The sequence below is a fragment of the Macrobrachium rosenbergii genome, chromosome 1 (genome assembly GCF_040412425.1).
Source record: "Macrobrachium rosenbergii isolate ZJJX-2024 chromosome 1, ASM4041242v1, whole genome shotgun sequence".
Taxonomy (NCBI): Eukaryota; Metazoa; Arthropoda; class Malacostraca; order Decapoda; family Palaemonidae; genus Macrobrachium; species Macrobrachium rosenbergii.
In genome coordinates, this window is record NC_089741.1 from 34,819,466 (window position 1) to 34,845,949 (window position 26,484).

Here is a 26,484-nt window from a genome sequence, read left to right on the forward strand (position 1 = left end):
AGGGATTTTCTTATGATAACTCCAGACGGTCCGAGGAGCCAATTTGAAGAAAACAAATAAAGATTGATATATTGACACGTTTAACTGCACGCAATATTGCTGTTATTGAAGTAAAGTCTGTGATCAGGATTTTGAGTATGATTAGACATTGCTGTGCTTGTGTTTGACTGATTGAGTGGAAATAAAGTTACCTGACGTGACAGCTACCAGGGTTACTTACTTGTGCAGTTCACCAACAATATACATACACGTATATACATATGTATACGAACACTATATATATATATATATATATATATATATATATATATATATATATATATATATATATATATATATATATATATATATATATATATATGGTGTATATACAGTATGTGCTGTTTTATCAGTATCAACAAACAGCGATGCATAACACATTAGCATTAACATGGGCAAAGCTGTGAACCAAAATTACGAAACTCGTACACTCAGCAGAACCACAAAAAAGAGTAAAAACATGAATGCAGGAGTTGTCAAGAGAAGATGACTGAAGCCACTCTGTTGTTATACGTTAGGACACGGAAGGAATCTCTTTCTTTTTTTTCCCTCCCTCACGCTCAGTCAAAAGTTATCGTCGCGTTCCTAATAAAATTGATCGCGAATCTGAGCGTATGTTTTGGCAAGTGCACGGTGATCAATGCAACGCTTTCCTATCTACCAATGGCTTGTGTCACGGACCATCGATATTTTTTGTCATTTCGGAAAGAACTCTACAGAGGTTGTGTGTGTGAATGTTTTATCACATCACCGTGACATGTCTATATTCGCAAACTTTAAGCCACCATTGACGTTTAATATCCACTTCGTTCTACCTTGGAAATTATACCGAAAGGGTATTATAAATAAGTGGTTTTTCACCTGGTGGATCGAATTCGCCAATTGACGAGCTCCTCATCAATAATGATTCCCCTTCGGTAATATTTCCGAGGTCGAGCGAATTGGATGTTAAACGATATTGGTAGCTTAAAGTGTGTGTGTGTGTGTGTGTGTGTGTGTGTGTGTGTGTGTGTGTGTGTGTGTGTGTGTGTGTGTGTGTGTGTGTATAGCCTTACTTACGAAGATATTCCTTCAGTGTGCTTCTTAGCGACAGCGAACTTAATGCGTGTGTTCTTCCATTGAATATTCATAACCGACAGCTGTCTCTCTGCCCCGTGCTATATTCACTCACTGCGGACGTTTTACCAAAAAATACTAAATGGAAGAAACAAGGGCTGTGTTTTACAGTTTCTCAAACAGAATATTAAGGGGAAAATAGGATTATAGTCAAATGCAGAATATGAATAATGAGACAAGTCTCATGAAACAATGCCATTGATTTAACTTCCTTTCAAAATTCCTAATCAACCAGCTTTGGAAACAGGCTGAGAAGCTAAAGCGCTTTATTGTAATACAGAAAAACTCCGTGTTATGAATGAACGTTCGTGAGAGAGAGAGAGAGAGAGATCTTGTATAATATGTATGTGTTGGCACGCCTTCTTCTATTCTCGTAACGGAACTAGGGATTGAGATTGATCATTCTGTTACCGAGACTTTATTGTTGTTATTCGGAATGCGATGTTGACACTGATGAAACTGGAGGCGTGACGTCATCGGAAGCCCTTAACCGCTTTTTTTTTTTCTTGGAAACAGTTTTTACTTCACCGATTTGATAAGTTCAGACGATGAACCAGGAAACTGTAGCTCGGTAAAGGTATCGCTAGGCTAATGCAGTGATTTATAATGATAATTGTTCTTCATTTTGCAGAGGCAAGAGGAGAATTCGAGAGATGAGTAATGGACGGACAGAAACTTCCCGTGAACAGAGCAATGCAGTGACTCCTGGCTTTCAGAAATTTTGGAGGTGGTGTCATTATGTAGCCTGAAGGTTAAGAACTAACTGGAACATCGGCAGAAAGATTTGAGCCTAAACGAATCCGAATGATTTTATTTGTCCAGTCAAAAACAGTATCAAAACCAATGTCTTTGTGACGTCAGCTCACTGAGTAAAATCAAATGGTCTAATCGAACGGAACGGCTGATAATTCTTATCTTTCGTTATGCCGTAATGCGCCTTCATTGTGTATTATCCATAGATAATATTTCACAGATAATGTATCACACCTGTCAGGTCACCATATTACTAACTTCTCGTCTCCTTAGCTACTGTTTTGCCTACACAGGCGAGCTGTAGAATTTCAATGGTTATATATGTAGGCCTACCGTTTGTGTCCGGCTTTGTAGGCCCACTTCTGTTTAAAGTACCCATGTAATATTCCTTTTTCCACCAGGAATCAATAATAATAATAATAAAATAATCATCATCATCTTCATCATTGTGACTCATTCGAGAATGACGGGTCGCCATTGATCTAAACGTGTTTGTACTAGTTTGGACAACTCTTACGTCGATGTATTTATGGTTATGGTATTTATATTGTATTTCTGCAGTGGTCGGACTACCAGAATTTCCAGTATATACTGGAGCCAGTCGATTCGAATTTATTTTCGGACTTGGGGCTCTCGTAACACTTCAGCCATTAGATATAACTCAAGTGTTCAGAAAAACTCGAAACTGGTTTTGTAGAAATCACTGACTGGCGATGTAAGTGTTCTCTGCCATGTGTTAATATTAATGGTAAAGATAATGTGGTTGTATAATGTACATGTTGCATAAAATTCCGGCGGAGCTACGAGTGGGCATTAGCATACACTTCTGCAGCAATAATAATAATAATAATAATAATAATAATAATAATAATAATAATAATAAATTTAACTCTTATTATTGAAAGTAGCAGTATTCGTAGGCGCTGACGTCAGCAATAAAACTAAAAGCAAATGATGATTTACATATTCTAGTGATGATTTTTGTAAATAAAGTACTTTAAAGATAGTTTAATAAAATAAGACATGGTTCTATCTAGGCACTTACCTCTCCTTCACGTCGACTTAATATGAAAGAGACATTTGCTCCCAAATTCTTGTACCTTCGTGTGTGTGTGTGTGTGGTTCAAACCAATTACAAGCACAGAAAGGCGGGAACTATACCAAGATCGATGAATCACTTTGGTGTATCCACGTATTTTGAAGCACGAGCAGGACAATTAAAGCTACTCAAAACATGATTGCGACCCTTACTTATGGAACCTTTACACGAAGAGGTAAAAAGATTGGAGGTGGCTCACGCTCATTTTACCCGGACACTAATAGGCCTATAAATATCCCGCTAAAAACGAAGGCAGTTTTTCAAGTTACTCTCCGATGTTGCTCCGCATACTGTAGCTCTTTTACTTTTTTTCAAGATTTTCTGAATGTTTTGTTTTCGATAATGAGTGAGAATGGTACGTAATGGGTCGATAGGAGGGCATCCAAAAATAACCCCCGGAGATGATGATGGCGTCGTAGCTTTCAGGGCAACGTTGAATGGAAATCGATCAGAGCTCTAAGTACATAATCGTAACAACTCCACACGAGGATCCACAGCGAAAGAAATCTATTGGTTATCGAAAAATGGTTGTAGAGTCACACTAACCTTCCCCGCACCCTAAAACCACCCCTCCCCCTCGTCAAATCCGAATTTGCATTGCATTTTATGTCTTGTAAATTTATTAAGAATCTCTTAAATCCGATGGATAGGTTTGGTGCCTTAGTGACTGAAAATCAACGAACGCGCGTGAGAGAGAGAGAGAGAGAGAGAGAGAGCAATAATAACTGTATAAGACAGACCACCAATTGAGAACCCTTGATTTAGCCGTGAATAACCGTACGTAAACGAGAAAGTGCTAGTAGGTCTGCCCCAGTATATCTAACTCCCAGATACTGTATGCCCCTCTTTATTCTCTGCCTACCTTCTAATCTGATCACTGCCCCACCTTATTTTCTTGCCTCGCCCAGGAGGTATCCGGATACCGAATAAAACCAGGAGAAAGTCAAAATAAATTACTGAAATTCAAGACAAATAAAGCGTAAAGTGAAGTCTAAGCAAGGATAAACGTCAGAACGGAAACCACGTGAAACAAAATAAATGATAACGAACAAAAAATGCTTTAAGATAACCGTATAAAAAAACTTCGTAGAAAACAGACATCGAAGAGCAGCCTAACGCCCTAACCTACGGTAGAGTCAAACGAAGACAGTAACGACTTGTGTCCACCACCTACTTCAGTGGGGCCCCAGAGCCACCGATAGATAATAATTGAACGCGCTGGCGTCAGACCGGCTGGGACAAATGGAAAACGAATCCGTATGTATAAGGTGGTCACTGTTTTACTCCGAATGGGGTTAAATGACGCGCCTGGTTAAGCGCCTAATAGCCTGTAATTTTCGTCATCGGCGATCTGGGAGCCTCAGAAAAGTGGCCCCGAGATTATATATCTGTCTTGACGGGTGAGACGTGAGCAGCAGCGCCGCTGATAATGTCATTGTAAACAGCGGATGGCTGACGTTTCCGGGGTATCACGCCTTTAGACTTCGTTCTGCTTGAAATGTCGTGGTATAGAGAGAGAGAGAGAGAGCAAATAAGAACAAATCTCTCGCGAATTATTCTTAATTATATATAGTGTTTCTTTGTAAAGGATGTTACAATTTCTTTAGAGAATCTACTGTAGATAGTTCAATGGTATCATAGTGTTCCATAGCCATCTTATATAAACAATAATATTGTGAGGGTCGAGAGCTTCTTTGTCTGTGAATGAGTCTGTATTTTTTTGAGTTTAGTTTATATATATATATATATATATATATATATATATATATATATATATATTTATATACTGAATATGAAGATTTTTCATCCGGTCTTCACTGGAAAATAATAGCAAATGAAGACGGCTAAAGATCAATCTGACATTTGCAATACATGTGTAACTCTTATATCATATGATTATGGCACAGGGACTTCAGACAATAAATACTTAAAGCTGTACGCCAGTTTGAGTTGACTTACCATCCTCATTCATTACTCTCGCGAGTCTCGGCGAACTTAGAAAACTTTGATTGAGACTATTGGTCTGTGAAACGAAAACGAAGGTCCCAAACTACCGCACGTGTTACCACGACAGTAGACAGAAATCATCTTTACATTCGTATTCAGTAAAAACTACTGAAGAAATGTGTGGAAATTTTGTCAGTTACTCGAGTAGGGTGTTCGCGTACCCAGTACTGAGAGAGTCTTTTGACGAATAATTTTAGTATATTATATATTTATTTTATTATATTATGTATTTTACTAGATTTCCCTGTAGAGTTTTCCTTCCTCTTAAGATGTTATTATCGAGGGAACACGATGTTACGATCTAGATTAATGTCTGACTAGGGTTCCTAGTTCTCGTAAGTTGGTTTTATTAGACTGATATTATTATTTTTAAAAATGTTGAAATCTCTTTGCTGTCATGAAGAGATGAAATGAAAATAAATATTCAGTCTTCTCAGTACCATAAACAACTCTTTCTGCTTAGGTCTAATTTTATTTTGGTTCCAGCTTTCAGGTGAGTGATTTCACTTCTTTTTGAACTATATAATCTACATTGTTATTGAACTTTGTTATTTATCGCAACTGGACAATCAAAATAGTTAATATCTTTTTTGTTTTGCTTCTTTTTATAAATAATTACACACTTCCAATAACAGCAAAGCCTTGGTAACACACATACATACAAATGTTTTATAAGGTTAACCACCTGTCTTAATTTGCTTAGCAAGAGTCGGTGCTGGTATGAGTAGCCTAATCTGACAAAAAGGAAAAATTATGCTTTATCATGTTGTTTGGAAAAGCAAAGTCAGCCAGCACTTTCACAAGGCCTGCTTTATTTAGTAACATTTGCGACAACCAAGTTTCCAAATGAGGATTTTAAATTTCCTCTTGCAATCAGCTTTCGTCGTGTTGTACCGCGTGAGTTTGAAGTAGATTTTGTATTCTTTAACTCAAACTCTATGCTTCAAGTTTAATGTGAAAATAGATCTACATGTGTTTATTTAATTTTGGCGTAATGAAATTTGCAATATAGCAACAAAAATATCCAAAATTACTCCGTGATACCAACGATTGACATAATTAAATGAAGCTATTTTTGTTGAAAGAGAATCACAATCTTTACTGTCAGAGTTCTTACCAAAAGAATGTAGAGCATTTGTGTTTTGTTTACAATGAACACATTATATATAATATATATATATATATATATATATATATATATATATATATATATATATATATATATATATATATATATATATATATATATATATATATATATATATATATATATATATATATAAATTACTCTAGGCATGGAACACATCCTCAGGTAAATAATATTCCCCTGCAGACGCCATCAACGTCCAAAAACTTTACGAAAATCTACGCAAGAAAATCGTCCATTTCCTTCCATTCACGAACCGAACGAAAGAACAATCTCCTTTCCACAATAACACCCCTTATCCAGAAACCCAAATTCAAAATTGGCGGGTGGGTGGGCTTATTTAGACCCCCGGGGAGGAACCCATATGTGACTCAGGGGGAAGGGGGGACCTCGAAAGGTGACAGGGCATTATGGGTAAGTTGGTTATTCGGCCATATTTATGTGCAGAGTCTGCGAGACGATGGCTTATCATTTACTATTTTTCAAGGCAATAAAACCCCGCTGATGCCCCTGAAATCGTGCCCCGTCAGACCCGTGCGTGGATAATGTGACGTGAGATGAGACGGGTGAGTCCCCACGAGTGTCCTTCGCCGAAATATTCGGGTGTAAAGAAGGGGGGGGAGGGCAGCTGCTGTAGCTGCAGCAGCAGCCACGGGAGGAACCAGGAGGACCTCGTCCTCGGCGGACTCGCCCAAAACACAAACAGTTTCTCTCCCCCTGGGCTGCTACTTCTTCTTCTCCTCCTTCCCGAGGGATATTCGCCCCCCCGGAGGATGTGTTTCGGGCGTGGTGGCCTGTGAAGGGCGGGCGAGGCGTGCCGTGGTGTGTGTGTGTGTGTGTGTGGGCGCGGTTGTTCCCCAGGGGCATTGCAATGTGACTTCGAAGTTGGAGGAGGTGGTGTCTTCTGCGGGAGAGGTTTTGACAGGTGTGAGGCTGGCCCTCCGCCCTTCGTGATAAGAGGAGGAGGAGGCGCCCTCTGACAGACTGACTCACTGATTGGCTTACCTGTGACTGTCCGCTCTTGCTTGATAAGGCCTGGGCATTGATTGGGTAGTTTACGTCAGGGTATCGGCCGATGCCCGCGACTTTGAGATTAGCCTAGACAGACATGCCATCTTTTTTGTGGTTTGTTATTTTATCGTATTTATTTTCTAGCGTAGCCCAGGGTATCGTGGTTAGTTTTTGCTCTTTTAGGTCTGGGTATCTATTGGTACCCTGATGGTATGATTTGCTTAGGTCAAACGAGGTCTAATTTCCTCTCCCTCATGGGAGTCAAGTACCCTATATAGGCTAGGCTAGGTTAGTCAGGCTAGCCTATGTTTCCAACTAGCCTAGTTACATCTTACACACAGGATAGTCAAGAGTGAATGCAGAGTAAGGGGTCAGGGGCATTAGGGGCATTTCAGGGGGAATATGACCTAACCAGATTTGACTTTACCTAACCTAACTTTGGACACCATGTCCTGACCTGACCTGATGTGACCTAACCAGACTTGAATTTACCTAACCTAACTTTGGACACCATGTCCTGACCTGACCTGATGTGACCTAACCAGGCTTGAATGTACCAGTCTCGAATTTACCTAACCTAACTTTGGACACTGTGTCCCGACCTGACCTGATGTGACCTAACCAGACTTGAATTTACCTAACCTAACTTTGGACACCATGTCCTGACCTGACTCGATGTGACCTAACCAGACTTGAATTTACCTAACCTAACTTTGGACACCATTTCCTAACCTGACCCGATGTGACCTAACCAGGCTTGAATGTACCAGTCTTGAATTTACCTAACCTAACTTTGGACACCGTGTCCTGACCTGACCTGATGTGACCTAACCAGACTAGAATTTACCTAGACTAACTTTGGACACCATGTCCTAACCTGACCCGATGTGACCTAACCAGGCTTGAATGTACCAGTCTTGAATTTACCTATCCTAACTTTGGACACCATGTCCTGACCTGACCTGATGTGACCTAACCAGACTTGAATTTACCTAACCTAACTTTGGACACCATGTTCTGACCTGACTTGACTTTTTCTATAGTTTTTTGGTTGCTAATTATGAATTTACCTTTAATTTTTGGCGCTCGAGTGTAATTAACCTGTAATTAACCCCTGAGGTCCATCCAACAAGGGATTTCCATACGCGATCTTCACAAGACAGAGCACGGCTACGTCTGTTTCAAACGGTTCATATCCCGTCCAGCAAGTGCAATAACTTGTTAACGTATGGGTACCCCCCTCCCCCCCGGGCCAGTACTAAACACGGCAAAGGGACATTCCATTTGGCCGACAACAAACAGATGCACCGCCAGTATCAGAACCCCTATAAGTGTAGAAAAAACCAGTTTCCAGGGACCCCACTAGGACACCCTATCCTAACCTTGGAATGAGTGGTCTTGATACCTGTGAGGATGCATCCTAACTTAACCTAGGATTGAGTACTAACTGACCAGGCTACCACTGTACCTCTATCAGCCTTTGCTAAAGCTTGCGGCGGATAGTTTGCAGAACGACGAGATCAGGCCTTTCTGATGTCTAGTGTCTCCCCTGGCCTGGTCCGGCCCTGGTCGTTTCGGCTGTAAGTCATTTAGGCCGTAACATCCAAAACAACATAAGACATCATGTTTGTGGGATTAACCATTATGTTTATGGTATGGTATTTACTGTCATTGTACGTTTTGCATACATCCCCAAGGGGCTGGTACTAAACACGGCGCCCATTTTGCATGTAAACGTGCTTACAGCCTAAATGGCTTGCAGCCGCAACGACCCGAACTCACCAGGTCAGGGCATGGTACCCAAATTTTGGTTAGGAGGTAAGGTCTGGTTAGGTCAGGACATGTTAGTATTCTAGGAAAGGTTAGGTTTGTCTTTGTCTGCGGAACCTGTTCCTGTGAGCCGACACTCGCCTTTATTTACCGTAATTTGACCTAACCTCTGTGTCTTACCTGGTTGGGTGGTCTATTTAAGAACCATGTAATGTCCTTTTTACATCATGCTTATGTGAATGTTCATTTTAGGATTTTGTGGGCAGAAAGATTTGAATAAATATGTTGTTCTTTGTATACTACTACCAAGTTTTTCCTGTTGTTTGGTTATATTAGAAATGGCAGCTAAGCAACTCAAAATTCTAGTTCAAAGATAGGTGCAATTTTCTTGAAATATATCATGATTAATTAGGAAGCAATAAAGCCGAGGTTTTTGCATCCAGTTAAGGTAATACGTCAAGCAAAAGAACTGTTAATACAAACATGCATATTAATGAATGTGAGCTAATGGAACTAAAATAATGAACATACAAAACTTCTCCATTGTAACCATTGATGCAGCACGTTCAATGTCTGTTGCAGCAGTCGTATTGAGGACATTTGTGAAGAAAATAGGGAAGTATGTTAAGTATATGGAACTTCTTTGATAAAGCTTCAAACTTTAGGTGGGTGAATTATATGTGCCCGAGAGTTTGGGAAGAGTGTCCTAAAAAGATTCTGGGAGGTGTTGCTTTTGTATGTTCATTGGTTCCTAAATGTTACTGTTGAGTGGCTTGTCATACTCTCTTTATCAGTTGACCTTTGGTGTTTGCAATAAATTAGAATGTCATTATGCCCAGTATTTGTATCAAAAATACTTATCCTATAGGCTTTAATAGGCTAGGGTGCTGTAATATTCTTTTACAGAAAAGCTTTCAAGGCAAGGAGGTATAGAAAATAGTTTTGGTAATTAACCTAGGCTAGACTTATGATTATGGTATATATTTTATGTACGTATTAGCCCAATTTCTAGCCTAAAGTATTTTCTGATAAAAGTTTTCAAGGCTCCTGCACACCACTGATATTAGAATGCAGATGTTTCTCTAGTGCTAATTGTCCTGTTCAGCTCAACTTGATTATCACACTTCTTATCATCCAAGCTTAATTTGGAGGCACTTCTTTGGTCTGTCAGACAGGTTTCATATATATGTTACAGTTTTATTTTGAAAGCACTCCACATGGAAGTATTTTGACTGAACAGTATAGAAAATGGTGAAGTGTGTATGATAATGTGCAGATGAGAAAACATAAAATTTACCTGAATAATGTGAGAAATTTCCATTGTTTTATTTATGTTTTTACATGGAAAAGATCCGCTGGATGCCTTGTTTATTACAAGCCCCTCAGGGATTTATGTAAAAACATAAACAAAAGACTGAATTTCTCACATTATTTCGGTATATTTCTCAAGTTATCTCAACAGTACAACATCGTACACACACTTTTATTTATTGTTCAGTCAGAAAACTTCATTATGAACAATATCTCCGTGAGGGGCTCTTCCCTAGAATTACCGAAGTCCATTCCCCAATATCTGTGTTGCATGTTGGCTTCAGTACTCCCTAATTGCCTAAGCTGTTACATATAGTCGTGCATTCAGTGATGCAGTATGTTGCTGTAGGTCTCCTGGGAAGTAAAATATCCAAGTAAGAATTAGAATAAAAATATAACATGCATGTATGAGAGTTTTATGGGTTCATGCAGTGGGCACCTGGTCATTGACAAAGCAGATGGAGATTTTAAAAAGATGCGACCACAGAATCCTAGGATTTATGTCTTGAGTGCTGTGAGAGATCTAATTATCAGTGGGGAAGCTGTGGGTAGGTGTGATTTACAGCAGCTGAAAGATTGGGTAGAGTGATGGGCTTTGGACATGTGATGAGAAGAGTTGTAAGTAAAAGATAATGTGTCAGAAAGGAGCTGGCCATCTTACTGTGTTGTCCTGTGGCCTAATATACATTCTCCTACACCATTTGGTGGTACAGGACTGACTTTGAATCTGAGTCAGTTGAGGCCCCCACACTGCCGTAGTGTTGGGATTGCCCACAGTGAACCTTGTACAGTCTGTTGTAGACAGCATGAGTATTTCTTTGCAGTAACTGTTTGGCTTCCAGCACCATTACTGCTGGTCACCGAATTTTCATGTTTCTTTTTGCGGCATACCATCAGCCTGTCTAATTTTTCTCCTGGTGACATATTCTAGGTTTCATCTCTCCACTCCCTCAGTTTTCTTGTTTTCTTTGGACTGGGATGATACTGCTATTTGTTGCGTGTCCATAAGCTTTTAGATTGTTATAAAGAAAACATGTTACGTTTACCCCAACTCTGAATCCATTGGAGTTACTGTACATAGTGTAGGCTATATGCTTTCCAGACAGCAGGTTTTCTGTGCTTCCTCTGTTGTTTTATGTATGCTGATTTTCAGTCATGTCTTCCCCATTCAGCTCTCAAAGTCACCCCAAGGGTCAACCTTTTCTGTACTCCAGTGTACCAGCCCTCATTACTTTGATAGATTGTAAAGCATTCGGCCCTGACCCATGAAGAATCAGTAGACCTTTTATTAAGCCATTTCTTGCTAAGTCTTTCTAATAACCTGTGTTCCCTGTAATGTAGAGAAGAAAATCGAGAGTTACCAAACAGCAAATTGAGAATCTACCAATAAAATTAATGCTTTAACAATTGGCATTATAGGTATGTGAGAAAATATTGAGGGACACTTCTATGGAATTTTATTCCTGCCCATGGAGTTCGGATTGTTGGAAATGGGAGAGTGGGCAGGAAGAAAAGGAAATCTTGTATTATCATGAAAAACTCAGTATTATCAATATTCTCCAATGTGTGATTAGGTGACGTAGGCAGATAGCTATTTCCAACAACTCTGTGTTGACCACACATACTTGACTTAATTTCACAATTTTTTTCTTTTAAATTAAAATGGTGCTTGTCAGTGTACTTGAGATAATAGATTGCTAATGGTGAAACACTGTCTGGTGCAGCCCCCCCCCCACTATTTTAAGTTAAAAGTAGAGGTACTGTAGGATAAATGTAAGAGTGATAATTTAGGTTTAGGAAGTGAGTGTACATTTAATATCATTTTGTCAGTTTTTAAGAAGGGACAAGAAACCCAATGGTTCAGCTCTGAATTTTTTTCTGACTCATACTTACATTTGTATTTGCTCCTTAAAATTCTTTCTAGAATTTTGTGATCTACAGTACTAGATTTCCTACCACACATTTTGCTCAGTTATTTCACACTGGTTTGGCACTGAATGGCTTCTCTTGTGTCCTTGCTGTCCACCCATGTAAGCTTTTTCTAAATGAAATTATTCTTAATGGATGTTTCGTAATTCATGTTTTGGACAAGTGCAAAATATGTCAGAGACCAAATTAGATTGACCTTCATAGATAGTGAAAGCAACAGGGACAGCTTGACATAGCCTACTTTGTCAAGATGCAGATATTATACACCTGGGTGAATGTACAGTTGTAATGTTTCTTGTGAACAAAAGTGTTATTCAAGTTTATTGAAGAGGAGATTCTTGGCAGTGGATGTTTGTGAGGAGTAAATCATCCGACCCTTATCAGAGTGGCGTACAATTACATTCTGTTGGGTGTACACTATGCTTAAATATGAATCTAGCTGAAAGGGACCTTTTGTTTATGAAGCCCCTTATAGAAAGGTGAGAATATCTCCCAGTGTTTTATTTATTTATTATTTAATTTTCTTTTGTAGTGATGGAGCAGTTCTTGTATTTATTTATAATTTGTTTATTTTCTTTTGTAGTGATGGAGCCAATCTCGGACAGTGACCGACTGCGGCGCCTCCATGAACTGGAGGCGCAGCTACGGGATCCAAGAGGTGTTCTCAATGTTGACTCGTTATTGGTAAGTTTAGGCAGAATAGGCTATAAACCACTTTATCTGGGACATGATCAGAAATGAAAGTTTGCTTGATTACCAATCGTAGTTCTAGGTATTATTCAAACAGCAGATTTGTTCATGAGACTTACCTGCCAGATATATATATAGCTGTATTCTCCGAAGGTCCGACAGAATTTCAAATTTCGCGGCACACGCAGTGGCCGGTCAGGTGGTTAGTACCCATTCCCGCCGCTGGGAGGCGGGTATCAGAACCATTCCCATTTTCTATTCAGATTTTCTCTGTCGCGGACTGTCAACACCTGTTGTCAGTTCCTCCGCCTTTGGATTTGGAAATTTGTTGTCACTTAAGTATTTTGGTTGTTTTTGGTATTCGACTGGATCTGTGACTTGGCATACGCTCTTTGTGGACCGTTTTTGATTTTGCTTTTGACTTTTCTTATAATTAAGATGTCTTACCTCTAGCTATCGAGTCTGTAGCTTGGGTGAATGTAAGGTGAGGCTATCGAAGACTTTGATAGTTCCTCACCCTTTATGTATGATATGTAAGGGTGTTCAATGCTCTATGATAATCGGTAATGAATGTGTGGAATTGTCTGAGGGTGAGTGGAAGAAATATGAAGCCTATATGCTTAAATTGGAGCGTGATAGGCTGAGGAAATCTTCCTCTAGAGTGCATCCTTAGTTGGACAGTCAGGGTTTTCTCCTACTAGTAACCCTGTAGTAATTTATTACTAACCCTGTAGTTTGTTGCTGCAGAAGGTAATTCCCTGGCTCGTGTGGAGTCAAGGCGTGCTCTTGAAACTAAAGTGAATGCAATTCAAACGCATAGTGTTAGTGCTAGTGCCCCTAGTGTTGTGGAGGGGCGTCAGATCGGCCCTATAATGCCTCTAGGCCTGGACCTCTGTCGAACTCCCAGGACCAGGGAGGGGCATGTCGAAGCCGCATGAGGGTTACGGGGCTTCCCACCGATCTGGCGTCCCTTCGGCAGGTCCTGATGACGCTACCCAGGCTGCCAGGGATCGTGCTCAGGCACGCATCCTGAAGGATTGCTTCTCGTCCTCCGACACGTCCTCCCCGCCACGGGGTTGGAGCTCGGTTGGACTCTCGCCCTCTTAAGAGAAGCTTAGAGGAGAGGACGCCACGTCCTCTTCCTCTAGACGTTTGTACTCTTCCCGAAAGTTGCGTGGATATTCCTCTGCAGAAGAGAATAAAGTGTTTTTCGAATGATCACTCTACTCGACCCCCTGTCGCGCTAAGGCAAGGGCTAGAGCTTCTTCCCCTGTGGAAGGAAGTATATCTCTCGCCCCTTTCCTTCTCTCAGGTTCAGCCCTTCTCCCGAGAGAGTGGCTTCTCCAACGCGTAAGATTTTGTTGGGTTTGCAACAACAGCTGGATGCTCTCATGAACCTTTCAAGATTCGAATCTGCCTGTTAAGAGGTACAGACTTTCACCTTCGTCTCCGCTCGGGAACGATACAGAGCGTCTGTCTTCTAGAGAGAGTGTTTAGTGGCTTCCTATTCGTCTTCCCGAGTTGAGGTGTTGGCCTTTTCTCTTGTCTCGCGCCAGGAGCGCGTCTTGCTCTTCGTGCGCTTCTCACGCTTCACGCGCTCCTCACCTTGACGCCGCGGCGCGCTACAGCCATGACGCGCGCGCCACGCTGTGACTCTCTTCTAGTACTTGCCACGGAGCCTCGCGTCACGCCATGACGCCCGGCGCTCGCCGCCGTATAGCTTCAAGTCTTGTGTTGACACCGCTCCAGTTGTTCATCATGTCGCACAACTACCGCTTCAACTTTTGATGTCCTTCTTAATTTAGCCAGTACTTGCTTCGCAGTACATATACTAATTGGAACGATACAGAGAAGATTAGCATGGCTCTTGCGCAAGGATGACACGCTAATCGTGAAGCGTTCCACATTTTTTATGTTTACTATCGTACTCTAGTTGACGACTTCTTCGTTCGCTGGAGTTCCCGCTTACGTGATCGCGAATCGGAACTACTTTCACCACTCACTCAAGACCCACCAGCTGCGGAAGAACATCCTCTTTCGTCACAGCCTTTGTATGAAGAGAAACTTCTTTCGTCTTCTTCTTCCTCTGATTATCACTCTGGCTTTTTCTTGGGATCTGTTTCCTGAGACTTTTCAACCGTCGGCTCCTCTCTCTCTCCACCCTCGCAGTTGTCTTTGTCTTAAGGGGAGCGTTTGTGAAAAAATCGGAAATAAAATTTTCTGGGATATTTTATATATGGCATCATACATATCCTGACTATCTTCTCAGAAAGTTTTATTTAAAAGTTCGCCACAGTTAGAAGTTATAAACAAAACAGTAACCTATCATAGTCAAATTACATTTTTCATATAATGTAATGATATTGTCAGTATATCGTGGTAATTTCCTTTTAGCTATGAAATAATATCTAATGCGATCTATGGCAACCCTGTGGACATAGTAATGCATCAGCTAAAGACAGGAATGCCGCAGGGCAGTCAGTGGCAGTCAGTCAGTAGCAGCTCAGAGCTTGACTAAGTAAAACGTCGCGCTGGCCAACCTCAGCCGTGTTTTGCCACTCGCTTCATTTAGCTTCATTTAGCGAAGTTATATTACTTTGCAGGTCTATTTTTTGGCTTTTCATTATGTCATAAAACATCAAACTGTGTAACAGCAAGCAAATAAATACACAGAGAAGCAAAAAATATCGTTTTTCTCAAAACTAAAGTTATCGACATTCAAACTGCATCTCCTTCATAACGCTTGCACCGATCTCAGATACAAAAAGTAAACGAAAGCTAAATGTTTGCATAACAAAGGGGCTTCCATGGGAAGCAACACGAGACCCGCACCACGAGAAAGAGTTTTTTCCGAAGGAATGTCACTTCCAAGAGAGGTAGCAAGTGACTCCCTTCATCTCCAGACTCCCTTTGCAACCAGGCTTCATTTTGCACAAGCCTGGAAAGAGTGAGGGGCAGACGTTTGGTCCCTCCTACTGTTAGAGAGAGGTTACTTGATTCCCTTCCTGTCTCCTCTTTTGTTTTTGTTTCCCAACTGCCTTCCTGTCAAACAGAAAATTGTTTGACCTGCTCAACAGATGTTCGAGCGGAGAGCAGTGGAACAGATATTGACTCGGTGTTCCCGGGATTTTACTACAGATTGTTTCTAGTCCCGAAACTTTCAGTAGGCTGGAGACCCGTCTTGGACCTCAACAGGTCGAACAACTTGGTCCGGAAGGAAAAGTTCAAGATGGAGACCTCGCAGTCAATACTAGGAGCCCTTCATCCCGGGGATTGGATGGTATCTTTGGATCTCCAAGATACTTCTCTTCACGCCCCAATTCATCCACGTTCGGTGAAGTATCTCAGGTTGTCTTGGGGGACTAGATGTACCAGTTCAGGGCTCTCTGCTTTGGACTCTGCACAACGGCCATACCACGTTGAAAACACCGCTTCGTCCGATCAGCGAAGTTAAGCAACGTTGGGTCTGGTCAGTACTTGGATGGTTGACCGCCTGGGAACACCAGATGCTGTTGGCGTCACATTTTGCTCCGAGGGTGTTTACCGTCTCATGAAAAACGTTGCGATGCAGTTGCATCTGTCGCACGTCAGGATCTCACTCTACTTGGACGACTGGTTGATTCGGCGTCGTCGGCGAAGGTATCTGGAGGACCTTCAGTTGACTCTGCAACTCGTGAAGTCCCTGGGACTTCTGGTCTGTGGAGAAGTCGCAGCTGATCCCCTCACTGTCCATTGTGTCTGGGAATTCAGATCTATTCAGCGGCTTTTATAGCGTCTCCGCTGCAAGAACGGCAACTTCTATGTACGAAAAGTTTCGGCCTTCTTGGAAAAGGAAACATGCTAGGTGAAGGAAGGAATGAGTCTGCTGGGGACCATTTCCTCGCTGGAGAAGTTTGTTTTCTGGGAGTCTGCATCTCAGGCCTCTTCAGTTCTTTTTGTTGGAGAACTGACAAAGCAAGGAAGACTTGAAAGAGGAATTGAGAATTCTTCCTTATATAAAGAGGATCTGTGGTGGTGGCTCGATCCAACGGAATTGCAGAAAGGGATCTCCCTCAAGCTTCTGAACCCCAACCTAGTGTTGTTTTTCCGACGGGTCTTCAACAGGTTGGGGGGCAACACTAGAGGGAGAGAAAGTGTTAGGAACCTGGAGAGAGGAACAGGTGTCCTGGCACATCGACTTCAAAGATTTGGCGGCTATCTTTTAGCTCGCCAATTCTTGAGGTCCAAGTTTGCAATCGTGTAGTTCTAGCAAACTCGGACAATACTTGTTCCCTGTTCAGCCTTGCAAGAGAGATTATTCTTTGAGCCTATGCTCGCAACATTTCGATTCTCACAAGTTTTGTGGCAGAGGTCGAAAATGTTCGAGCAGACCTGCTCTGTTGGCGCCATCAACTCCTGCCGAAGGAATGGACCCTTCATCAGGAGGTTTGCCAAGATTTTTGGAAATTTTGGGGTCGCCATCTTGTGGATATTTTCACGACCTCAAGAACAGCGAGGCTCCCTCTGTAAAGCTCATCTGTACTCGACCCTGGGGCAGTTGCGATAGTTACTCTTCCCTGGGATTGGACGGGAATAGATGTTTACGCCTTTTTCCCCGTTCTAAATTCTGGGAGAAGTCATACGCAAGTTCGCGGCCTCACAAGGGACGAGGATGACTCTCATCCCCATGTTTTGGCCTTGAACCACTGGTTCTCGGAGTTTTCTCTTCTGGTTGGTAGACGTTCGAGGACCCTTCCTATGAGAGCAGACCTGCTCATACAAACCCACTTCACGAGATATCTTTGATTCTCCCCGCTCTGAACCTGACTGCTTTCAGACTATCGAAACTTGGTCAGAGCGAAGGGGTTTTTCTGGCCAGGTGGCACGGGCCATCGCTAGAGCCAGAAGTTCTTCATCTAAAGGATATATCTAGCGAAGTGAGCAACCTTCAAAGGTTGGTGTAGAAAGAAGGGCTTTTCCTCTTCCTCTATCACTGTGAGCCAGGTTGCGGATTTTCTCCTTTACTTAAGAGAAAAACTCGATATAGCAGTTCCGACTATCAAGTGTTATCGGAGCATGCTTTCGATTGTATTCAGACACAGAGGATTAGCTTTGTCTGACAATAAGGACCTCCACGATCTTCGAGCTCTTTCAAGACGTCCAAGGTTCCTCAGCTGATTTCCCCTGCTTGGAACTTGGGCGTAATGCTCAAGTTTTTGATGTTTAGTCCTTTTGAGCCTCTCCACTCTGCATCTCTTAAGGATGTTACTCGGCATTCCTCGGCGAAGAGAGTGAGAGAAGTTCGAGGTCGTCATGTGGGCTTCAAGGAACACAATGCTGTCTATTCTTTAAGCCCTAAGTTCTTGGCTAAGAATGATAGGTCTTCTAACCCTTGGCCTAGACCCTTTGAAATTAAAGGTTTAGCAGACCTTATTGGACAGGAACCTGAGGGAGTTCTATGTCCAGTTAGAGCTCTCAAGTACTACCTTAAAAGAACACAGGACACTCGTGGTCCATTGGATGTTTTATGGTGTTCTGTGAGGCAACCAGTTAAACCTATGTCGAAGAATGCACTGGCATTCTTCATTAGGGACGTCATTGGGACGCACACTCTAGTTGTGACGACTCCAACTTCAAGTTGTTGAGAGTTAACGCTCACGAGGTGAGGGCAGTTGCTACCTCCATGGCGTTCAAGAAAAATATGGTACTCAGTGACATTTTTAGTGCCACATTTTGGCGAAGTCAATTCGGTGTTTGCCTCACACTCTTGGCAAGATGTTTAGGTAGCATACGAAATTGCTTTTCGCTGGGACCATACATTGCTGCTTCAGCAACCTTGGGGACAAGGGGTAACTCTGATCCTATCCCTTTTTAATTGTGTTTTTGTGGTTGTTGGGTCGACTACTGGAGGCAGTCTTCCCAATCCTTTGCAAACTAACGCTTTAGGTGTTGGTTAGGTGGTTAGTAATGCTCTTTTGTCCTCTTTGTATGGGCTATGATCTAGTCACATTGTGGTCACGCCCCGTTGACAGATCATCTAGAAGTCGCCAGCTATATAGGTCACTACCTCGCTGGGGTCTCTAGTAAAGCAGAAGCAGACTAGAGTGACAGTAACCACTCAGTCAGCTACGCTATCAGATAAGGAACCAAAATAATTTTACCAATAATTGGTTTTTTCCTATTTCTTGGCTGTCTCTACCCCCTCCAAAGGTGGTATTCAGCTATATATATATCTGGCAGGTAAGTCTCATGAACAAAATGATATTTTAATGATAAAATAAAGTTTGTTCATACTTACCTGGCAGATATATATATTTATATTGCCCCCTCCCCTCCCCTCAGGAGACAGTGGCGTTAGAAAATCTGAATAGAAAATGGGAATGGTTCCTGATACCCGCCTCCCAGCGGCGGGAATGGGTACTAACCACCTGACCGGCCACTGCGTGTGCCGCGAAATTTGAAATTCTGTCGGACCTTCGGAGAATACAGCTATATATATATCTGCCAGGTAAGTATGAACAAACTTTATTTTATCATTAAAATATCATTTTTAGTTTTACTAAAAAAACACTGCCTTTCCTTGTTACAGTACTAATAATTTTTTTGTTTTTAGGACTCTGTACAGGCAATGGTCTCTGATTGTGATCATCAGGCCATTAGAAGGAACAAAAATGTTGAGGCATTTGTCAACAGATGTAAGTGATTTTCCCATTCATTTCCTTACCATTGCAAACATTTTTAGTCAAGTGATGTAGAATTACACTGTACAACTTTTCAACTGTTTGAATTTTGATGCTGTCAGGCTACATTGTACAGTTCTCAGATATTTGAATTCTGATGTAAAATTGCCATCTAATTCCGAACAGTTTAGATACCAGTGATGTATAATTACTTCTTACAGTCTTTAACCATCCAGATTCTGCTAATGTAAGGTCACAATACAGCATCTGATTCTCAGTTATTGAAATGAATCGTACATCTCTATTATGATAGCTCTGAAGTCCCACGTGACTGGGAGAACAACAGATTATGAACTCAAAAGATATTTACTTAGATTGTTTAGTTACATTGTCCATTGACCCCTCCAATTAGGGGTGAACCATGGTTCATGCGTGTGTTGTTCTCGGTTTTGTTTCTATCATTGTGGGAAAAGGACTGGTGGACAGTGTTGTCGAATTTGCATTTTGGATCATTTTGGTTTGATGTTGAATGGCTTTGTTTACAATTTAGGATGTCTGCTAAGAGACATTGATAAATCCTACTGAGTTTGGAAGGTAGGTGGGCATAGCACCCGACTTAAATTGCTGAGGTATGATGGCCATGAAGTTTGCAGTATGTGTTGGAGCAAGGATTGTTTATTTGCTGGCTACTGTAGTGTGTTAATTGGGCAGTTAGTTTCATGAACAGTTGCGTGGAACATAGAAGAGGTGAGAAGCTGATAGGGATAGGAAATGTCAGCAAAGGAACTCATCCTAGATAATAAGCGATAGGCGTAAGGGCCTTTTTCATCCCCATGATGTTCTTTCTCATGTCATTCGGGATATGAGGGTTAGAAAGTTGGAATCAGATGTAGCTAGTCTTGAGACTACATTAGAAAAATTTAGGGAATTTACATTAGCCTTGTTAGCTTCATTGCCCTCCCATATTAATCTTGATTTGGGTCTCACCCATGTGGCAGAGATAAAGCCAATGCCGTGGGACTTTTCCCCCATACAGGAGGTACAAGGGAGGAGGGTGTGTTGGGGAGGAAGTAGTTTGTGTGCCTTGGCTTCCTCCTTGGACCAACTTGGCTTGAGGTGTTGGGGTTGCCAGAAGATCCATGGTAGAGTCGAGTGAAGTGCAGGTAGATAGGTTGCAGGTGTAGGCAGATAGCAGCAAGCTTTTTCAAGGTCTGAGTCTTTTCTCGAGGTCTTCCAGGAGGCTACAAACCCCTAGTGATCCATATCCTGGATCTCCGTTCTCTCTGGCTTACTAGCCAGAGAGATGGCGTCGCTGGCGGTGTCGTTTTCCTCTTGGCGCTGATTGCCCTGGCCATTCATGTCAGTCTCCCAGTCATGCTACTTATGCCAACACGTCTTTGTGTCACTTGTCTGACATTTGATAGGTCTTTTGATTGCAGTCACTCTCCTCGGTAGTAGTCTTTCTTCCTGTTCTCCCAGACATTATAGGCACATTCTGTCGCCGCCTACTCTCCTTAGGAGAAGAGATATCAGGTTTCCCGTTTTAGGGCATGGTTGCCTGTGGCACCCCACCAGGTTTCTTGTTCTAGAATGCAGTCACCTTGGGCATTGTGCGATGGTTTGCCACACACTTTGCACCACATTCATTGATCCTGGCCTTTTATCCCAAAATTTTCTGCCATATGGACTAAGTCTAGTTGCACCTTTATTCTTTACTCCACTGACACAACACCCCATCACTAACCCCATAGACCAGCTATTGCCATTTTAATCCCTTTTCCATCCTTATACAGGCAGTCCCCGGTCAACAGCGGGCTCGGTTACCAGCGATTCGGTTTTACAACGCTTGTCTAGCGACGAAAATCGGCAATTTTCGGTGCAGAAAATCGCCGATTTCCGCTTATCGGCGCCAATGATTAGGTATTGGTTCCGATACATACCTAACAGAGGCGCCGATAACTGAAAATCAGCGCTTTTTGGCGCTGATAACCCCCAAAAATCGCAGAAAAAGCGCCAAAATCGCTGATTTTCGGTTAGCCTCGATTTTCGGTTATCATCACACCCTCAGAAACTTCCGGAACCCTGCCAATAACCGGGGACTGCCTGTATACTGTATTATCTTACCTTCTAAATGAAAATGATTTTTTCGCGATTTTTTTTTACATGAATTTTATCTAATTGACAATACATTTTAGAATTGGTAGTGTACTGTATTTTTGAAACCTGTTTTATTTTCCATGAGAAAGTTGAAACACTGCCTTTTTCGTTTCAGATCGTGAGTCCATTATGGACATCGAAATGTTACGCATGCGTGCTGACGATTTCATCAATATAAAAGTCATTGGAAGAGGCGCCTTTGGAGAAGTTCAGCTTGTTCGACATAAATTCACCAAACAGGTAGTGTCTTTGGAGTGTCTGATGCTATGCTTTCTCACACACTGCCTTGCTTGGTGCACTATTGGCAAAGTAGGTACTTTGCACTACCAGTTCATCCTCAGCTGCCTGATGAAGATCTTACTGGGGATTCTTTTCATTTGCTTATAATTCATAAGATAGTTGTGGTATGGTTGAAAGAATAAACTTTTGGAGTGCTCCAAAAATTTTAGGCTGTGACAGTGTAAGACACAGTTATGTGGAATTCTGATTTTTTCTCCTGATAATCATCACCTGAAATGTTTTCGTGTCAGGTTTTCGCTTCATGAGGTTAGACATAAAATAAAATCTTGTCACTCTTCTTTGTCTTTTGCTTTGCCTGCCTATGTCCAGGTCTTCATCTTCTCCCACCCCCCTTTTTTTATTTGATTTGAATGTTTTGGATATGAATTTTAATGCTGATATGTATAGCATATCCCAGATAGTATGGATATCTGGATTTGAAACAATGCAGCTCATTTGGTTTGCTTGTAGTGATATGCCCTGAGTCTGATAACTCATTTATCTTTTCAGGTCTATGCAATGAAACTCTTGAGTAAGGTGGAGATGATAAAACGTTCAGATTCAGCCTTCTTCTGGGAAGAACGAGACATCATGGCCCATGCGAATTCTGAGTGGATAGTGCAGTTACATTTTGCATTTCAAGATCAGAAATTTCTCTACATGGTTATGGATTACATGCCAGGTAGAAATTGAGCGAATGTGTTAATTCAGATGCAGTAGGGATACGGGTCTTTGCAACTAGCAAGTCATAATTTATGAATATGTTTTGCATCTGAATGTAGCCATGGTAGCTTTGATATTGGCTGCTAAGGGTATTACTTAAATGTTGGTTTGAGGCTCCTTATAGGTGATTAATATCTTTATATTAATCTTACCCTTGGTGGATATTGGTATAATTCCTGATTGGAAATTACTCATGTTTTGTGGCATTTACTTTGGACTTACTATTTCAGGAGGGGACTTGGTGAACTTGATGTCCAACTATGATGTACCAGAGAAGTGGGCCAAATTTTACTGTGCTGAGGTAGTTTTGGCATTAGATGCAATTCATTCCATGGGATTTGTTCACAGGTGAGTTGTAGTTTCTTGCTGGTCTTTGGAGTCTTTAGTGTAATTTGCATGACGACTGATCATTGTTAAGTACTTCATTGATAAAGTACTTGGTTGTAATAATTTTCTACCTCATGTCAGGATTGAATCCCAGACCCCTCTAGTGAAAGACAAGGGCAAAACCAATAAGGCCACAGATGTGTAAAGAAAGTGGGGCCCGAGGGGTTACCTGGGGAGGCTGATTTCCAATTTCCTAAATGGCCTCTATGGTATGGTTGGTGGCTGCCTTTTGTCTCACTTGAGTGGGCCTGGATTAGATCTGAAAGTGAGGTATTAACATACATTTATATTTCGCTCGTTAGTGTGTGTTGGTTTCCAGAATTTGGTAGTATTGCTTCTTGCAGTACACAGTAGGCTTGTGATTTATCTTACTCTGAGGTTTTGTAGGTTGATGCACCTTTTTAACTAAGTAAAATCCTACTTAAAGCATGAAATTCTTGCTGCTCTGTATGTGGACCTACTGTCGTTTATTTTGTAAATGTCACCTTGTCCAGGTGTTGAGGTTGTGGACAGATATAAAGAAAGGGGACACATTGCAATGAAAATACTTTTAGAATTCAGGAAAACAGTCTGTCGGTTGCATAACTAGGTTTGCTATTATGAAAAACCTTTTCAACATTGTGCTGAGGAAAATATGCCTCAAGTGATGTAATTCAGAATACAGCATCAAACCAGAGGAGTGCATATGTCTTTTTGTCCATAAATACTAAGGAATAAAATTCTAATTGCAGTAAGAGTTGCAAGTGTTGTCACTTTGCAAGTTGTTTTTAGGTTTTTACTTGAAGCATATTAGAGTAATACTTGCCCTTATATTCATATTAGATGGAAATCTTTGACAGTTAAGAGATAATGCAATTTGTATTTCCAAGGAAGAGTTGAGAAATTATCTGTTGTAATTTGACTTGAAACATTATTCCTTGACAGAGATTTCAAGCCTCAAATGAGAACGGTTTTTAAATTTAACCAAAGGGAAAAACGTATTGTGTCTTTGATTTTCAGTGTAAAACATGTTGGTCAGGTAGTTTTAAAATTCCGTTGTTGTCATTTTGGGTTTTATTCTAGTGGATCATGTTAAGGCCCATGTTGGGTGTAAATTTTACTTGTTGGGGACGTAAGAATGATCCTGTTTAATAATTGTATTATACTTGACAATGGTAATTGTTTTGCTTAGTGTTTGGATGATCATGAATGTGTTTTGTTTATAGAGATAGGAATAAGGATAAGAAATATCACTGTCCTTTCACTTTCTTGTTGCAGTTGGAACTTTTAATGAGACATTTAAGAAACCAGTAATTTTGGCAATTCACCTGTGTCCAGTTTTTATTTTTTCACTTTCCTTTTATATTAGAACTTCATTCAAGCTAGCCCTGTTGTGGTGGGCACCAATATCTTAAATTTCATGTGGATGTTATGCCTTTTAATTTAAAACATCTCAAGTAGTTTCATAGATGATTATTATAATTAAAAGGGTAATGCAATGAGATCAAGTTGCATTGGTAGGCTTCTATAGGTAGGATTTTTTTTTTTTTTTTTTGAAGTACAGCAAATTTTGTATCCCATTAAAACTGAAAAACACCTTGGATAGATGACCATTGGCTTGAAAACTAACAGTCTGTGTCCTTCATTGTTTTCTGTTAACAGACATTCAAAAGCTCCTAGTTTGTGATCATGATTGGCTTCACAAGGTTAACCAAAGCTGATCATCTTTCCTTCTTAATTGTAACAGCATCTTGAAAGCAAAAAGTTGTGCTGCTGTATGAAAGAATAGTATATAAAAGCTTGTTTCAGTAATTGTGTATGAATTATTTCATAAAAGTGCATCACATATATATTTCACATTCATGAGCTTCAAAGGCCCCGTCACAAGTCTTGCATGACAGACAGTAGAGTGGACGAAGTCGTGTGTATGCTTCGTATGGAGACAAGTCGTCCAACAGTTAACTGCCTTATTTTTTTATGTATGTGCAGCATTTTGAGGTGGAGGCATCTCTAAAGGCATCTGAGCCTCCTAACAGGACATTTTTTTGGGCGTTGAAGTCTTCACAATCCTCTTAACTGCTTACTGTCTTTCCTCTGGCATTTGCCTCTTTGAGATGGATCAGCGACCCTCATGTTCTTTAGCTTGGCCACTCTTATTATAGGTTGGAGTTCATGAGGCTCGCATTTTATAGCTTTCTTGCTAGAGAAGACTGATTGTAGGCAGCTCAAAGCAATCTGCTGAACCCTTCATCATTTCCTCATGTTTCTTCTCACATTGAAAACAGAGCACCTACTTTACCAATATAGAGCTTTTCTCCTTTTATCTTCAAAGGATGTAAGACTGGCAAAGGTGCAGCCAGACTATTCCTCTCCGAAGGATGTTCCAGGAAGCACGTATTGAGAAATAAAATTTTACTGGCGCGGATTAGGTATGCTAATTCCTTGTAGCGTTGTGATGCAAGCAAGACATCTTTGGTTCAGTTCCTCAGCCAGGAATTCAGTTTTTTCCACATCTCTATTTTCCACATACAACCTGAATGTCTATACATAAGGTGCCAAACATACTTCACTGTTTTTTACCCTTGGGATGTATTGCAAAAAAGTTTGGACTCATTTGTTATGACCACAAGGCAGGTATTATCTGCATCATGTGGGGCATGAGAATTCTTCTTCCTCTTCTTATCTCATCTCTTTTCTGGTGTCACGAAGGGACAGTTGTGTCTTAATGGCTTTCTTAATGTTTTATTTATGCATTACCTAATACTTGCAGTGCTGGGTCGTTTGGCCTAAAAATTCACAAATCAGATATATGGCATCCGTAGAAAGATGGACCTTTGAAGGTACTTACTGATTGGTCTGGTACATAACAGTAAGTGCCCTATTCTTAATAATAATTAAAATAATCTTTTTTGAAACATTAGAAGGATTAATCATCTACAGACACCTTGTTTTAGTGCTTTGAGTATGGGTGGGTTCTCTACATGTAAATTCCCAGTCCCTCTTTGAGCCTTTGGTTACTTTATAATCCGAACCCATTTTCATCCTATAGTTCACTGTCAGACACTTCTTGAAATCCAGCTGCTCATTCTTTTCCACCCAAATTGAAATTAGTGTTGTATATGATTAGTGGATTTTGTGTTGAGACAAATCCAATGTAAAAAAAAAAAACTTTTTCATAGTAACCGATTGCTCATATAACAAGTTCCCTTCTTTGTAGGCTTGCTGATTTCTCGTGGCTTATGGTCCAAACTAGATGAACAGTGAGGCAATTGTCTGCTTGGAATCTGTGTGTCCAAGAGGCTCATGTGCGGGGCTACTACTGCTCTTTTGTTAGAGACAAAGGACCGCAGTGTTTTGACATATGAAGACTGTGAATGTGGGGCATATATGGGTTGTAGTTTTGTATGAAAAAATTCAGTTAATTGTGG

The 26,484-nt window shown here is 41.0% G+C and overlaps 2 protein-coding genes, 1 non-coding gene and 1 pseudogene across 3 annotated transcripts in view; all 4 read left to right on the forward strand.

Annotated features, from left to right (window-relative positions):
- Nucleotides 1–4,720, forward strand: part of LOC136848918 (uncharacterized) — a 30,408-nt gene extending 25,688 nt beyond the window's left edge. The window contains exon 5 of the mRNA XM_067121843.1: nt 1,787–4,720. Coding sequence (XP_066977944.1) covers nt 1,787–1,816 — 30 coding nt within the window. The 3' untranslated portion in view covers nt 1,817–4,720. The remainder of the gene's footprint in view (nt 1–1,786) is intronic.
- A 1,812-nt stretch (nt 4,721–6,532) lies between these two features.
- The window catches only part of LOC136849040 (rho-associated protein kinase 2-like), a 50,527-nt gene continuing 30,575 nt past the window's right edge, over nt 6,533–26,484 (forward strand). The window contains 6 exon segments of the mRNA XM_067121967.1: nt 6,533–6,575; nt 12,766–12,866; nt 19,465–19,546; nt 21,804–21,928; nt 22,478–22,649; nt 22,921–23,038. Coding sequence (XP_066978068.1) covers nt 6,572–6,575; nt 12,766–12,866; nt 19,465–19,546; nt 21,804–21,928; nt 22,478–22,649; nt 22,921–23,038 — 602 coding nt within the window. The 5' untranslated portion in view covers nt 6,533–6,571.
- On the forward strand, nt 14,681–14,783 carry LOC136841950 (U6 spliceosomal RNA). The gene has a single exon (XR_010854129.1). It is a non-coding gene; the product is annotated as a U6 spliceosomal RNA (small nuclear RNA).
- On the forward strand, nt 16,274–16,390 carry LOC136841922 (5S ribosomal RNA; annotated as a pseudogene).